The 13853-nt window shown below is 57.4% G+C and overlaps 1 protein-coding gene across 3 annotated transcripts in view; it reads left to right on the top strand.

Annotated features, from left to right (window-relative positions):
- The window catches only part of STARD8 (StAR related lipid transfer domain containing 8), a 45577-nt gene that overhangs the window by 12570 nt on the left and 19154 nt on the right, over positions 1–13853 (top strand). The window contains exon 1 of one of the 3 annotated variants that reach the window (XM_051789509.1): positions 33–241. The exons of 1 other annotated variant lie outside the window; for it this stretch is intronic. Coding sequence is in view for 1 of the 2 variants with exons in the window: in XM_051789524.1 (XP_051645484.1) it covers positions 13082–13154 (73 nt within the window). In the remaining variant the exon portion in view is untranslated. Of the gene's footprint in view, positions 1–32; positions 242–12641; positions 13155–13853 lie in introns of those variants that run through there. One more of the 3 variants, XM_051789524.1, reaches the window with a different exon arrangement.

A 13853-nucleotide genomic window follows, 5' to 3' on the forward strand; every position in this document is an offset into this window, starting at 1 on the left:
TGGGGCGGATCCCGTCGGGGGGGATCCCGCACCTGCCGCGGCCGCGCTCACACCGACAACAGCCGGAGCTCGGCTGGCACCGCCCGAGCCCGCCCGCTGCCCGCGGCGGGCACCGGGACCCTCCCGCTGCACCTCCGGCCTCCTCCCGCACCCATCCTCATCCTCCTCCTCCTCCTCCTCCTTCTCCTCCTCCTCCCCGCGGGTCCCCCGCGAGCGCGGCTGGACCAGGCACAGCCCGAAGGTAAATCAGGAGCCTGCGGTTGTGTGCGGGGGTTTGGGGGGAGAGGAGGGGGCGGCTTTCGGTAGAGAGCATCCAGCAACCTGCTAAACTTGCAGGCTTTGTTGCTGGTCTCGGGCTATGCTGCTCTGTGTGTAACAGAGTAAGTAGACGGGAGGTGATGCAGTGATACAGTGACTTCAAGTTGCGCCAAGGGAGGTTTAGTTGGATATTAGGAACAATTTCTTTCTGCAAAGGACTATCCAGCCCTGGCACAGAGTGCCCAAGGAGGTGGTGGAGTCACTGTCCCTGGAGGGATTTAACAGCCATGTGGATGTGGCACTTTGGGACGTGGTCAGTGGTGGCCTTGGCAGTGCTGGGGGAACTGTTGGGCTCGGTGGTCTCAGAGGGCTTTTCCAACCTGAACAGTTCTGTGATTCAGCTGTGGCTCTAGAGGGTGCTGCTCAGCCCCACTGCCTCCAGCAGCACCAGAATGCCTCCAGGTGGGATGTGGGTGGTCTGGACCGGTGTGCCTGCGTGGATGGACGTGGTGCCTGTACGAGGTGGCTGTTGCTGCTGCTGGGGATGGTGAGAAGCTGGAGCTGGTACTTGTCTCCTGACATGCTCGAGCTGTAACTGGATCCCCCTCTGTCGCTGCCAGGCTGAGTCATGGCAGTGTGTGGGATGAGGACCTGCTGCTGCTGTTGGAGTGGGTGTTCAGCCTGTCCAGCTCCTGCTCTGCCCTGCTGACCCGTGTGCTGCCAGGAGAGCTGGCCAGGGGTGTGAGGGGCTGGTTGAAGGGTTTGGGCTGCCTGGGTTTTCTCAGGGCTCCTCCTCACCCTCCTCTACCTGGCATTAGTGGCGATTAACCCAGTGACTGGGAAAGCACAGATTTGCCATCTGATCCAGAGAGTCAGTGAGTTCTTGGAAAAACTGTGCTGACATCAGAAGACTCCAGATCAGGCCCTCGTGCTGTGGTGGGGAAGGCTGGGCTCCATGTCCTGGCTTTCAGTGCCATGGGCACGTGTTCCCAGCGGATCAACTCCTTTGGAGCCCTTTGTCATTGGTAGGGACAGATGGGTTTGCCATGTGTGTGTCGTTTGTCACATTGTGACCCGATGCTGCTCTGGAGGAGGCTGCTTCCCCAGGGGCTGTTTGATCGTGCTGAGCTCAAACACCAGCTCTTTGTGTGTTTGGATTTGTGGTTTGTGTTCTGGAACAGCTCTGTGTGCTGAGGGCAGCAGAGCCTCTTCTACCAAAGGCCTTTGTACAGTCCCAGGGTGTCGGAGCACATATCATGAGTTATTGGCAGAAATCCACGTTCTTTCCATGTGCATACGTGAACTCTTATCAGTGGCTGTGCCTTTTTCTGTTTGCATTCTAACTGAAGCCCAGCTGGGGAGGTGGCTGTGCAGCCGCTCTCCGCACGCGTGTGCCAGCAGGAGCAGGGGCCACAGACCTGCTCAGACCCTGTCAGCCTCTCTCCATTCTTGCAGGGGAAAAATTAGCTCCCAGCCTTATCCCAAAGGCTTGCCAGCATTTTCTGTCTGTGGCAAAACACCAAGCCCCAGCGCAGGTATCAAAGCTGCTTCTGAGGAGCAGCTCACGTTCATGCCATGTGGTCACACTTCCTCTGAGAAATCCTTTTCTGATAAAAGACTGGCTGCATAAATCCAGTCATGCTTCCTTTGAGCATTCCTTGTCTGCATCGCCTGCAGTGCCCAGAGCCCAGCGTGTGCAGGGGACAGGCTGCCAGCAGTTCAGTTTTGTAAGAGAACAAAATGTGGTTGTGCCCAAGGGCATGTCAGGACTTCCCCTTGGTTTTGTACTAATTTCAAAAAGATTTGAAGGTTCTCAAAGTCAACTGAAGTCGAGTGCAGGAACGAAAGGTTGCCCTTTCCCCGAGGGCATGCAGAGGTTGCTGTGTGACTTTGGGCCAAAGGAACAATCTGGGCTTTTGCATTTGGTGTCTGTGGGAGTTTAATCCCCAAATTCAGGCAGCAGGGCTGCAGGGCAGGGAATGCCTCTGGTGTGGTCACTGTGACCCTGACTGCGTGGGGAGCTGGGGGTCCCATGGTACAGCAGGACCCCTGCCCTGTGCCAGTGCTCGTCTCCCTGGCCCGGCAGAGCATCACTCAACATGGGGGTCTCCTTCCCTCCCCCAGCACCAGAGCGGAGATGTTGCTCAGTCCCTCTGGATTTGGTGACATTGGTTGCCAGAGCCCAGGGATGAAAGCTGAGCTGATTTTGTGCATGTAAAAAAGGCTTTAGGAGCAGTGTGGCAGCTGTAAAAGCTGAGGTGCCATTTCTCCTGCCAGGCCTTCCATCTCATGCTGTGCCCATGTCCTGCCTTCAAGGGGAGAGGAACCACGGGGAGTAGCAGCCCCCCAAACCACAGGTGCTGCTGGCACTACCCAGGTGAGGTGAGCATGGGAATTTCTGCCAGGAAGTCAGGTTTTCTTGTTTCTCAGCTTCCCTTCATGCACGTGCTCTTCCAGCCCCGCTGGGATGTGTGATGGGAGTGTTCGGTGGGATTTAGCGCTGGAGGAAAGCTGTGTTGGAAAGCTGCCGGAGCTCCAGGGGCCGGTGGTCAGGGCTGAGGAGCGCCCGTGAACCTTTGTGCTGAGCTCCGAGCTCCAGAGGGGACCGGCAGTGGCTGCACATTCCAGCGAGGCCGGGGGTCTCCCTCCCGGTTAATGATTGAGCTGCAATGGCCCTTTGGTTCCTGCTGCTCAGAGAGGCACCTCGGGAACGATATGAACCTTTCCAGGCTGCGGGGCAGGGTGTGGGGATTTAAAGAGACAGGGTCTGTCCCTGCATTTCTAGCAAGAGATTATTTTCCTGGTGCTGGGGGCGATGGCTTGTGGGGTTTTGTTGTCTGTTTGCCGTCTGATTCCTTGAGTGCATCACCTGCACGTTCCGTACGAGGGATCATTGCTGGTGTGGAGCTGCACTGGCCTCGCTCTGCCCTGCTCCGTGCCCCTCCCTCTGTCCCCCGTGCTCCCCCTGGAGTGCCGGCCCTGAGCCCGTGGGATGTGACCGCTGCTGGGTCCCCATGTGTCCCTGTCTCTGGGTGCTGTGACATCCGTCAGTGGCCATCTACCCAGTCCACTCTCTTCCCTCCCCGTGGTTAATCATTGCCCGGGCACACTGGCCTGCACAGGGCTGTTTGCCCAGCCCTTATCAGCACAGGGCACTTGTCACCCCTGCCAGTCACAGGCAGAGTAATAACTGCCAGTGCTGGGAGCAGCTTTAACAGCTCAGGGCACCTTCCCTGGGGCTCAGCCGATTCATATCCCATTGCACCGGAGACTCATGGAATACTGGGCTGGTTTGGGTTGAGAGGGACCCTAAAGACCATCCAGTTCCATGCCCCTGCCATGTCCAGCTTGAGTTCTTTTGCTGTCCCATGGCTGGGCTCAGCTGTCCCTTCTGTGTCTGTGTCACAGGTCCCACTGAGCTATCCTGATCTGTTGGGAATTGGACAGGGGTTACCAAAACCCGCTGGCCAGGCTGCCGTTGTGCATCACAGCTTGTGTGTGTGGGACAGAGCCCCCGAGCCCTGCAGCTGCAGGGTGGGGGTCCCTGCTCAGCCTGGTCCAGTGCCAGCTCTGCCCCTGCCTCGGGGGACCCAGGCAGGAGTGTGCAGTGCCACAGCCCAGGGGGCTGCAGGGGGCACGAGGCTGCTGAGGCTGTCTGGATGAATCCTGGGACAGCTGGCTGCTGGTGTGGGGAACTTCTGGATTTCATGGGTGCTGCAGCCAAGGCTTGGCCGTGCCATTGCTTGACTGGGAGCAGCAGCTGGCAGCTCCTCCCGGGGTGTCCCAGCGCTGAACCCGAGGGGCCCAGTGCACCTCAGCCTGGGTGAGCCAGGGGATTTCCTGCCCTGCAGGCAGAGAGGACAAGAAAGCTGGCATTTAAAGGAAAAAGAAATAGAAAGTAAAAGGAGTGAAGAGGAGGCTTTGCTGTGACTGCTGGGCTAAGGCTGGGCTGGGATGGAGGGGGGAGCAGTTCCAGGGCTGTAGGTAGGGGTTTGTTCTGGGGGGCTCACAAGGGTTGGCTGGGGGCTGGTTCCCTCTGCTGCTCCTGGTAAAACTGGAACTGGCCATGGGCAGTGGCAGGCAGAGGTGTCACGAGGCTGTGGGACAGTGCCCACAACAGTGACACAGAGAGCACTTGACCTCGTTTCCTCAGTGTCATTGGGCAAGAGCAGGACGTCTGGGCAGCCAGAGCCAGTGTTCCATCTCTGTTTTCCCAGGCAGAGAATGGCCCCAAGACCCCTGGACACCTTCCTGAGCAAATCCCAGGATGGCTGTTCCCTGGTGAGAGCCACTGGCATGAGCCCCCCGGGCATTGACATGTACCAGGAGCACCACACTGGTGGCTGTGTGATTGATTTCTTCTGAGCTGAAGTCCTGGGAGCTGTGGAGCTGCTGTCGTGAAAGCAGAAAGGATGTAGGAAGCAGTGCTCCTTCCCCAGCTGAAAATAATGGGCTTCTAAAAAACAAACCCAAATGTTTGGAGGAGTTAACTGCTGTTCCCCAGGCACAGGGTGGCACTGGGAGTGCTGGGGAGTGCCACTGGTTTGTCCAGCAGATATTGTTGAGGACTTCAGCTGCTGAAGATGGAGATGTCCATCCTTGGAACTGCCAGCATCTGTTGGCCCTGTGCATGGTCTCCTCTCCCTTAGCACCTTCCCTGTGGGCATCTCCAGGGGCTGTAGGTACCAAAATGCCTCCTCGACCTCTGGCTTTCCCTGTACAGCTCATCTCTGAAGAGCCAGAGGAACAGCCCTGTTCTCTGTTTGGCTATGGCAGAAACATCCCTCTGCTCTGGAGCTGCCCTAGGCACTTGTTTCCCCTCGCTGGGATAACTGCAGCTCGGCAGGCTCTGCTCCACCGGGACTGGGCTGCTTGTGCTGGGAACCTCTGTACACAATGTGAAAAATCAGGAACAGGGCTGAAATCGCCTCCCTTCTCGAGGCAGGCATGATCTCCTGCTGAACTCTGAGTCCTGGCTGCTGCTCCACATGGACACTCACTTCCCAGCCAAGTGGCAGCTGACCCCACGCTTCCCTTTCCCACGCCTGGCCTCACACCTCCACACGTCCCTGCTCCGAGCAATCCCACACCACAGCAGGCACTGGGGGGGTTTGTCAGCAGCTGAATTGGATCAGACCATGTTGTGCCTTGAGGCTGAAAGCCTCGAGTGCCTGGTTTTTAAGGGGACTTGTAGAGAGGTGTTGGGCGTCGGTGACATGGGGAGAGCTTTGGCTGTGCCCGTGGCCTTGCTCCTGCCTTGGCTTCAGGAGAGGCTCTGCCTCAGCATCCTCCTCTGTGTGGGGAGAATGGAATCACCTTCTCTGACACTGCCAGATCCTGGCACTGAGTTTATTTATTGTCCTGGCCCATGGAGGTTCCTCTCCAGCATCCCTGGCAGTGCCCAGTGCCCATGGAGGGACCGGGGAGGGGGAGCTCTTCCCTCTCCACACTGGGCTGTTGGCTTTGGGCTGTTCTTGACTGTTCTGAGGCAGCTGCCTCTCCCCATCCTCGATTTCCTGGACTTATCTTTTTTCTTTCTTGTGCCTTGTGTTGGGACACTGGTGTCAGGGCAATCTTGGTGCTTCTTAAGCCTCCATATGTTGCCCTGCTGGGCTGGAGCAGCTGCAGCGCTGGGCCAGCACCGGGCAGGAGCTGCAGGGGGCTGTGGGAGGCTGCATCACTGGGGTACCCCCTCTCTGCCCTCTTTGGGAAGCTGGGGAGCCACATTTCCAGCTGCTGGAGATCCCAGCACACCTTCTGAGGGATGTTCAGAGGGGAGGGGGCACTGATGCCTTCCACCCAGGGCCCTTGAAGAAGGGGGGGGGATGGGGAGGGGAGCTCAGGTGCAGCCCCCCAGCACCCCTGGCTGCAGGGCAGGACCTCCAGCAATGCCAACAGCTGTGTGAGTCCCTCTCTGCCCCATGGCTCTGGGAATGGAGCCAGTGCTTTTGTGGAATCAAGTGTGGGTTCCCACCTATGAGCCCATTTTGAGGGTCCTGTGCTTTCCTTGCCAGATGGAGAGTTTGTGTTTGGATTCTGGATTTTGTGCCATTTTTGCTCAGGACCTGGCGATGCTGCAGGACCTGCCTATGGCAGGAGGCTGCTCTCATGTCACTAGTCTGGAGCCCAGACACCTTGAAATTCCCTGAGGCACGTGGGTGCTGTGTTTGCAGTAGGGACTGAAGGGGTTAAAGTTGCTTTGCAGTGTAATTTTTTTTTATAAAGCCATTTCCTTCATGTCCAGAGACAGTTTATTTTCTTCAGGACGCAGGGAGGTGCCTTTTCTTTAAGGCATTTCCTGTAAGCAAGTTTATATTTGGCCTGGGGAGGGTGGGGAGAGGAGGTGGGTGCTGGGGAGGGTCTGTGGCTGAGCCGGGTGACCTCAGCTTTTGGCTCCTTGTCCTGAATTGTGGAGGTGGCAGCTGTGGGAGCTGCAGGAATGGCTGGCTGTCACAGGAGGAGGAGTGGGGTCCTGGGGGGTCCCGTGTGTGCCCCCGGCACTGCTGCCCCGTGGTGGGGCTGAGCTGGCATCTGCAGGGTGTGCAGGATGCTTTCAGACCATCCCTTCCACTACCTTTAAGGTGATGAACGTTAAGGGCTGCTGGACGCCATATCCTACTGCTCAGTCTGATTCTTTTTCCTCCCCCAGGATGGCTTTGATGTCCCTTGGAAAGACAAACAGTCAAACAAACGTGGTAATGTAGCAGATCATCAAAGTTCACTCTGCCCCCACTGTCTGTGGTGCACATTTAACTCCTGTGGATATTTGATCAGACCTTGATCCTGGTGCAGGGGCTGCAGCCCCAGGCAGTGCTGGGGCTCGAGCTGTTCCCCCCTTGTTCCCCGTGCCAGGTTTCTTCTCCTCCATTTTGTTTTCTTTTTATTACCGTGATTTCCTAACATCGGAAGAGGCGAGTTATGAAACTGGAGTTATCCAAACACGTCTTGTTTGAAGATAGCGTTTCATCCAGCAGATGCAGCTTCCTGCCCTGTAAATGGTTCCCATTGTTCCACCTTGGCTCCCGGCCCCGGCAGTGCTGGGGTGTCGCTCCGCTCCGCCAGCCCGGGGAGTGGGGTTCCCAGCCACGGAATGGCTGCACTGGGAGCACTGGTGTTCTGTACACAGCCTCTGAAAGGGCCGGGGAGGCTCCCTGGGGCTGCCTTGGTCAGAGGCACTGAGCAGGGTGTGGGCTCTGCTCCGGCTGCTCCAGCCACGGATGCTCAGGTTTTCCAGTCTGTGTCTGCTCTTCCCAGAAGGTTCTGTCTGGGGGGAACCAGGTGATGCCATTTCTATTCATAGTCAGCCAGGTGTGTACTCCAAATGCCCACCTTGATGACACTCACCCCTGGGATCCCAGGTGTTTAAAAAGGGATTCAGAGCATGAGGCTGTGACCAGAGTCCTGCTGCTGACCCGGAGCTGGGACGCAGCACAGAGCAGTGACACCATGGCACTGCTGCCAGCACTGCTCCTGCAAACATCATCTGCAAACATCACCTGCAAACTGGGACCATTGTGTGCTGGGCCAGGACAAAGGTAGCTCTGGTCTGATGGCTGCTGTCCGGGTGGCAGCAGGTGGGGAACAGGGAGTGGATAAAAGGTGGTGCTGGTTGGTGTGGTGAGCTGTGTCCAGCACAAAAGAACCAGCACAATTTTAATTTTTAATTTTATTTTTTTTTAATGTTCAAATGCAGGGAGAGGGTTTGGAGATGACCCTCAGGTGCTGCTGAGGCATTGGGAAGAATTTCTCCCTGTGAGGGCAGTGAGGCCCTGGCAGAGGTTGCCCAGAGAAGCTGTGGCTGCCCCATCCCTGGAAATGTCCAAGGCCAGGTTGGATGGGGCTTGGAGCAACCTGGGCTAGTGGAAGGTGTCCCTGCCCATGGCAGGGGGTGGGATGAGATGAGCTTTAAGGTCCCTTTCAACTCAAACCATTCTGTGATTCCATGATTCTATGATCCCTGTGGTGGTGGCAGGAATGTGGTGTGGGACTGAAGTGGTAACAAAGAGGACAGTCAGAGCATGCTGGTGAGCCAGAGCTTGGTGCTTCACACTCTTCCCTGGACACATGGGTGCTGTCAGCCTGGCCCTGAGCAGTGGCAGCTGCTCCAGCTGGCTGTGGGTGGCTGGAGCATCCTGGGCACAGAAAGGCGCAGCAAGAGCAGGCTGGGACCCGCTGAGTTTTGGGTGGATCACCTTCCTCCGCCTGTGAGAGGAGCTGGGTGTGCCCAGACCTCTCCCTGTGATGGAAGAAGCTGTGCTGGGGGTCACGCTGTCCCCAGAGCCTTGGCACCATTGTCCTGCTGCTGCTGCCTCTCCTCTCCTGCTCTCCACGGCTTTCCCACCTGCTTGAGCAGCAGGGATTGTTTTTTAATTAGTTTTTTGTTTCTGTGAATGCTGTTGCAGGCTGGGGAGCTGCAGCTGTCGGCTCATTAGTGGAGTTGTGCAGAAGCGCGGCCGGAAGCGGCGCCGGGCCCTGGCTGAGCTCCGTGGTTTGACGCTTTTCCTTCCTGCCCTTCTCAGAGACACAAATCCGTGCAAGCCCTTTGCTGCACTGAGACAGCCCCACCTTGGCCCCTGCTCCTCTTCTACTTTGGGATGGCTCTTCTCAGTTTGAGGGGTGGGCTGAGGTCCCTCAGGTCCTCCTCATGTCTCTATTCCGTGGCCACAGCCATTATAGAAGGCAGGGGATAACGAGATCAGGAGTTTCAATGATTAGTGTTTGATAAGGTTCACTGATATTTTATCTGTGGTCTTCATGGAGAAGAGGAAATGTGGTGTGTTAAGAACATCTGTCTTGGCAGGGCCGGGTCCCCCCAAGTGCCCGGTGCTGGCTTGGGATGGGACCCAAATCCTCAGAGATCCCAGTTTCTCCTTACTGTCAGTGCCTGTGGAGATCTTGGCTGTCCTTGGGCTGCTCTTCACCTGTGCTGGCAGAACCAGTCACCTGCCTGGCTGCTTCACGTGGGAGTTACCTGCTCTCAGGTGGTTCATGCCGCTCCTTGAGCAGGAGCTGTGCCGTGAAGGGCTTCTGGCAGCACGGAGGGATGTGCCTGAGCGTTGTGTAAGGCTGTGTTCCATGGGTTACTGAGAGCTTGTGTTTCTTGGCCGGGTTCCTCAGCCCATCAGGGCACTGAATGGCTTTGTCAGTGCTTTCCCTGTTTTTCCAGCACTGCTCCCCTTCATCTCCAGCTCTGCTGGGATCTGGGCTGGGGATGGGCACAGAGGCGCTTTGCAGTGGCAGTGGGAGGAGACGCCGTGTCCCACAGCCTTCTCTGGGAATGCTCTGGAGACCCAGGGAGAGCAAAGATCAGCTCCTCCAGCCCCGCTCAGTGCTCTGGGCCCAGAGGCACCTCGTGACGCTCCGCAGTCCTGCGGGCAGGTGGGAATGACACGCTGGGTGAGCAGCCGGCGGGGAGAGCAGCGAGTCCTTGTGCGCGGCCGTCACGGGCCAGTGTCACCCGTCACGTGCTGGGCAGGGCAGGGTTGGTTCCCGGCCCCGTGCCCGTGGCTGTGGCTCACTCAGGTGGGCACTGGGTGAGCAGCCGTGCAGCTCGTGTCTGGGACTGGGACTTGGGGCATTTGGGCACAAGGGTGGGCTGCCTCGGATGGGGCTGGTCAGCGAGCGGGGCTGGGGGGCAGGAGCCGCTCGTCCCCGAAGGTGCTGAGGTTGCTGAGCTGTGCTGGGCCTGGGGTCCCTTCCAAAAACACGCATGTGGCTCATAAAAATAGACATGGCAGAGTTCTAGAGGGGTGTGAGCTGATTGATTGACCACAAACACGTCCGTCTGCAGTGCTGAGGGAGAGCTTTGCTGAGGCAAAGGCTTCCTCAGAAACACCAGTGGGGCAACCGCTGCACACTGGTGGGAGTGGGGAGGAACTCTTACTTGGGAAGAGATGAGCATTTTAGGGTGTTGTTCTGAAGGACACAACACTGGCTGCTTGGGGCACTTACATGTGTAAAATACTGCTGTACCAAGTGTTAGACTGAGACAGCCCTGGGTGTCTCTGGGGTGGGCAGCCCCTCTGAGGTGCAGGACCTGCCAGGGTCCCTCACTCTGTGGCACATGGACAGACAGGCTTCAAGCCCTTTGGAGGCTCCTCCTGGCTGGTTTTCCATTAGCCAAAGAGCTCTGGGACATCACTCCTTCCTCCTGAAGCTGTGGGAAAAGAGGGGCTTCCCTGCGTGCACGGCCACTGAGGTGGAGGTTTGGTTGGAGAGGTTCCTCCCTGTGTGATCACAGTGGGTATTCCAGAATGACTGTCATTAGGGCAAGGTGTTCCTTGTATCACCCCTGGAAAGCACTGGTGTGGGCTGGAGCCTTTGCCAGCCCTGGCATCATCCTGCCATCAGGAGGGGATCTGTCTCCTCCGAGTAGCTGCTCTGTCCTCACCATGTCTGGCTGTGAGCTCCAGCAAAGCTGTTGTGCTGTCAGGGCTGGGCAAGAAAACCCCAAGCGGGTCTTGCTGTGACAAATCTTTTCCTTACAGAGGGGGTTTCACATGGAAGGGAAGCTGGAACAAACATGCCCGTTCCTGCCAAAGGCACTGCTCTGCCAGTAAGAGGCTTCTGTTTTCTATTGCAAGCGGTTGGTGTGTGGAATTGGGTCTTCCTGCTGCTGCCTGACCCCTGGGCTTCTCCTTGGCCTGACCCCAGAGCTGTTCCTCTGCTCCTGACCCTGCTGTTGGCAACCACTGCTCCGGCTCCGATGCCTTCGGCGTCATAACTTCCCATGAGCCGGAATAGCTGTGTGAGGGGGTGGGAGCTCCTGTGCCTGTAAATCCCTCAGAAGGCTGGGAAGCGCTTGGTTAATTAACCAAACTGAGGAAAAATTGTTTGAACCATCTCTTTTCCTCATTGTTTACAGCAAAGGCCTGGGATTCATGACCTTCAGCCACAGATCAGCCCAGTTCCCTTTGTGCATCCTCGGGTCCTCCCTGGCCCTTCACTGTGTCCTGTGAGGCTTTGCTTGCCTCAGCTCCTCAGAAATACCGTGTTTGCTGTGAAGGCCTCTGCTTTGACCTGTGTCCTGGCGCAGGGTGGGCTTGGCTGTGGGAAGGGGCACAGGGACAGCTGGCAGAGCTGGCTGTGCTGGATTCACTGGTGGGAGACAGACAGATGGGACCATATAAACTGCCTCTGCCATCTCCATGGTTGGTCTTCCACTGGGATTCAACATCTTGACTGTCAGGCCAGTGTATGAGTCTCTAACATTGCTTGAGGCCAGCTTTTGTATCCTGTTTTGTAATATTCCCTGACATTCCCCACATTCCTGGCAAGGAGACTTCTGTATTTTTTTGAAATGTTCCTTTGTCTCTTTGCAAAACTATGACATCCTTTAAGACTTCTCCAAAAGGCCGTTGTCCTGCTGTCCCAGCATCTCCTGTTGGCTCATAAAGAATGGGGAGCCTTGAACTTCAAATCCAGCCTCAACAGTGTCTCCTTCCAGTGGGGAGAAAGGGAAAAAAGAGCGAGGCAGGCTGTGGGCTCCTGTCTGGCTCGGTGACCTCCCTAACCTGAGGTCTGTGCTGTTTCTTCCACCCTTGTCCTCAGGTGTCACTGCCCCCAGTTTTTGTGATGACACTGGGGCTGTTGTCTGAGCTTCCATTGCCTGTTGGGACAGCGTGGTCTGGAGGGGCCTGGGTCTGGAGAAGGCAGAAGGCATCACAGTGGCCCTCGGGTCCCTGTCCTGCCTCTTCCTGCTCTCTTCTGTCTGAGCTGCCGGGTGTAAGGAAGCTGGGGGGCGGGCGGGATGTTTTCCAATGCCGTATCCCTGGATAGGGATGAGAGACCTATCATGTTTCTCACTGGGAATCAGAAACAAGGCGGGATGATGCTCAGCTGAGGGGATCTCACAGCTCGTTCTGGGAATGATTTGTGCCACAGCACCGGCTGGGGAAGTGCAGTCGCAGGAAATGTGCTTTTCATTGTGGAGACTAATCCTGTGTCAGCCACAGCTTCTCACTTGGACTCTGCTGAGCCCTCTGCTTTGGGCTGCCCGAGAGGTAAGCACTGCTGCATGGGGAAGGAGCTTTCCCGGGGCAGGTGGAGCAAACTGGGCTGAGCATAAACTGAGACGTTGTAGGGAATTGGGCAATTAGGTCTGGATATCTTGGATTGCAGGCACCCCTGTTGTTGTCCCTGAACCATCTTTTTGAGCTTTTAGTCCTCTTTGGTACCTTGAGGGACTGGGAAATTTATGATGGCTCAGCCTTGGATTTCCCTTTCCCCAGCCTTCTCATCCCTGGCAGAGAGAAAGCTGTGTTCCTGGGCAGCGCTGGCAGCCGAGAGGAGCCTCAGCTGGAGATCACAGTCGGTGGCTTGAGTAGTCCATGTCTGATGGGGTGGAAAAGGGGGCTTTGGGGTGCCCGTCACTCTCCTCCCTCCTGGAGTACTGCCGGGCAGTGCCACGCTCCCGTCCAGCCCCGCTCCCAGCGCCTGGGGCTGGCACGATGCTGCCCTGCGGGAAGCTTCACTCCCAGTCCCTCATTTTTTCCAGCTGGAATTGGACGCTGCAGCTCGCCGGGCTGGACCGGCACCCCGTGCAGGGCAGGACACGCCGGGTGTCCCGGAGCTGGGAGGGCTCAGCGCTCCCCGGCGCTCCGGATGGAGCCTCCCCGCGCTCCCACCCCCGCCTGGGCGGCTCAGCCCTGCGCGGCCGGGATGTCCTGTTTGCTGTGACGAGGAGCGGGGCAGGGGGGCACATCGCGGGGCTCGGCACCGCGGGGAAAGGTCGCAGCTCTCCCGGGGGTGCCCGGGGGAAGGTCTCTCACCACCGGCGGACAGCGCTGGGTGGCCAAGGAGGGGATGAAGGAGGCCGGGGGTCATGCTGATACTTTTTTCTGCATTTGATCCACGGTTTCAAATGAACAAAGCCGGGATTAACAGCTCCTGCCATGGTGAGTCTGCTCGTGTCCAGGCTCTGTGTTTGGATTGGGAGGCTCCAGCCAGCAAACGCTCTCAGGGGAGGTGGGAAAGGCTGTAAAATGACCTTTTCTCTTGTCAGAGATTTCTTGGAAGCAGCGTTTCCTCTGCAGCAGGGTGGTTCACTCTGGCTTTTGCACAGCGGGGCGAGGGAAGGGTTCAGAGGTGTCGGTTGTGTTGTTTTTAAGTTGAGGGGTTTTTTTTATCTTTTCTTGACAAACGGCTTTTCCTTTACCTTTTTTTCCCCTTGAAGTGCTCTGTGGCTACTGCCCTGCGTGTGCCTGAGAGGGGCTGCAGGGGGTGTGCAGGGAGCCCCGTGCGTGGCTGTGTGGGAGAGGGATGAGGGGGCAGTGGAAGTGACAGAGCACGGGCTGGCCTCGGTCACACTGTGGGGCTTTTCCTCCCCCTTCTGCTCCCCAGGGAAGGTACAGCCTTGGTAATATTTGGGTTTATTTCTGACAGAGGCAGCTGAGCTGGTGAGAGCACAGTGAGTGCCATGCGCCAGCTCCTCTCGATCTCTGGGTTTTTTTCCTGAGCCCAAGCCAAAATGCCTTTCTGTGAGCCTGACCCCCTCCTCCTGCCAGGCAGTGAGGGTGGTGGGATGGCAGCTGGCATGACTGGGAGCACGATGGTGCCGGTACCAGCTGTGCCGTGGGATGTGGCATCACCTGCTG

Source organism: Manacus candei, unplaced genomic scaffold (assembly GCF_025592945.1).
Source record: "Manacus candei isolate 608988 ecotype Guabito, Panama unplaced genomic scaffold, ASM2559294v1 h1tg000003l, whole genome shotgun sequence".
NCBI classification, from domain to species: Eukaryota; Metazoa; Chordata; class Aves; order Passeriformes; family Pipridae; genus Manacus; species Manacus candei.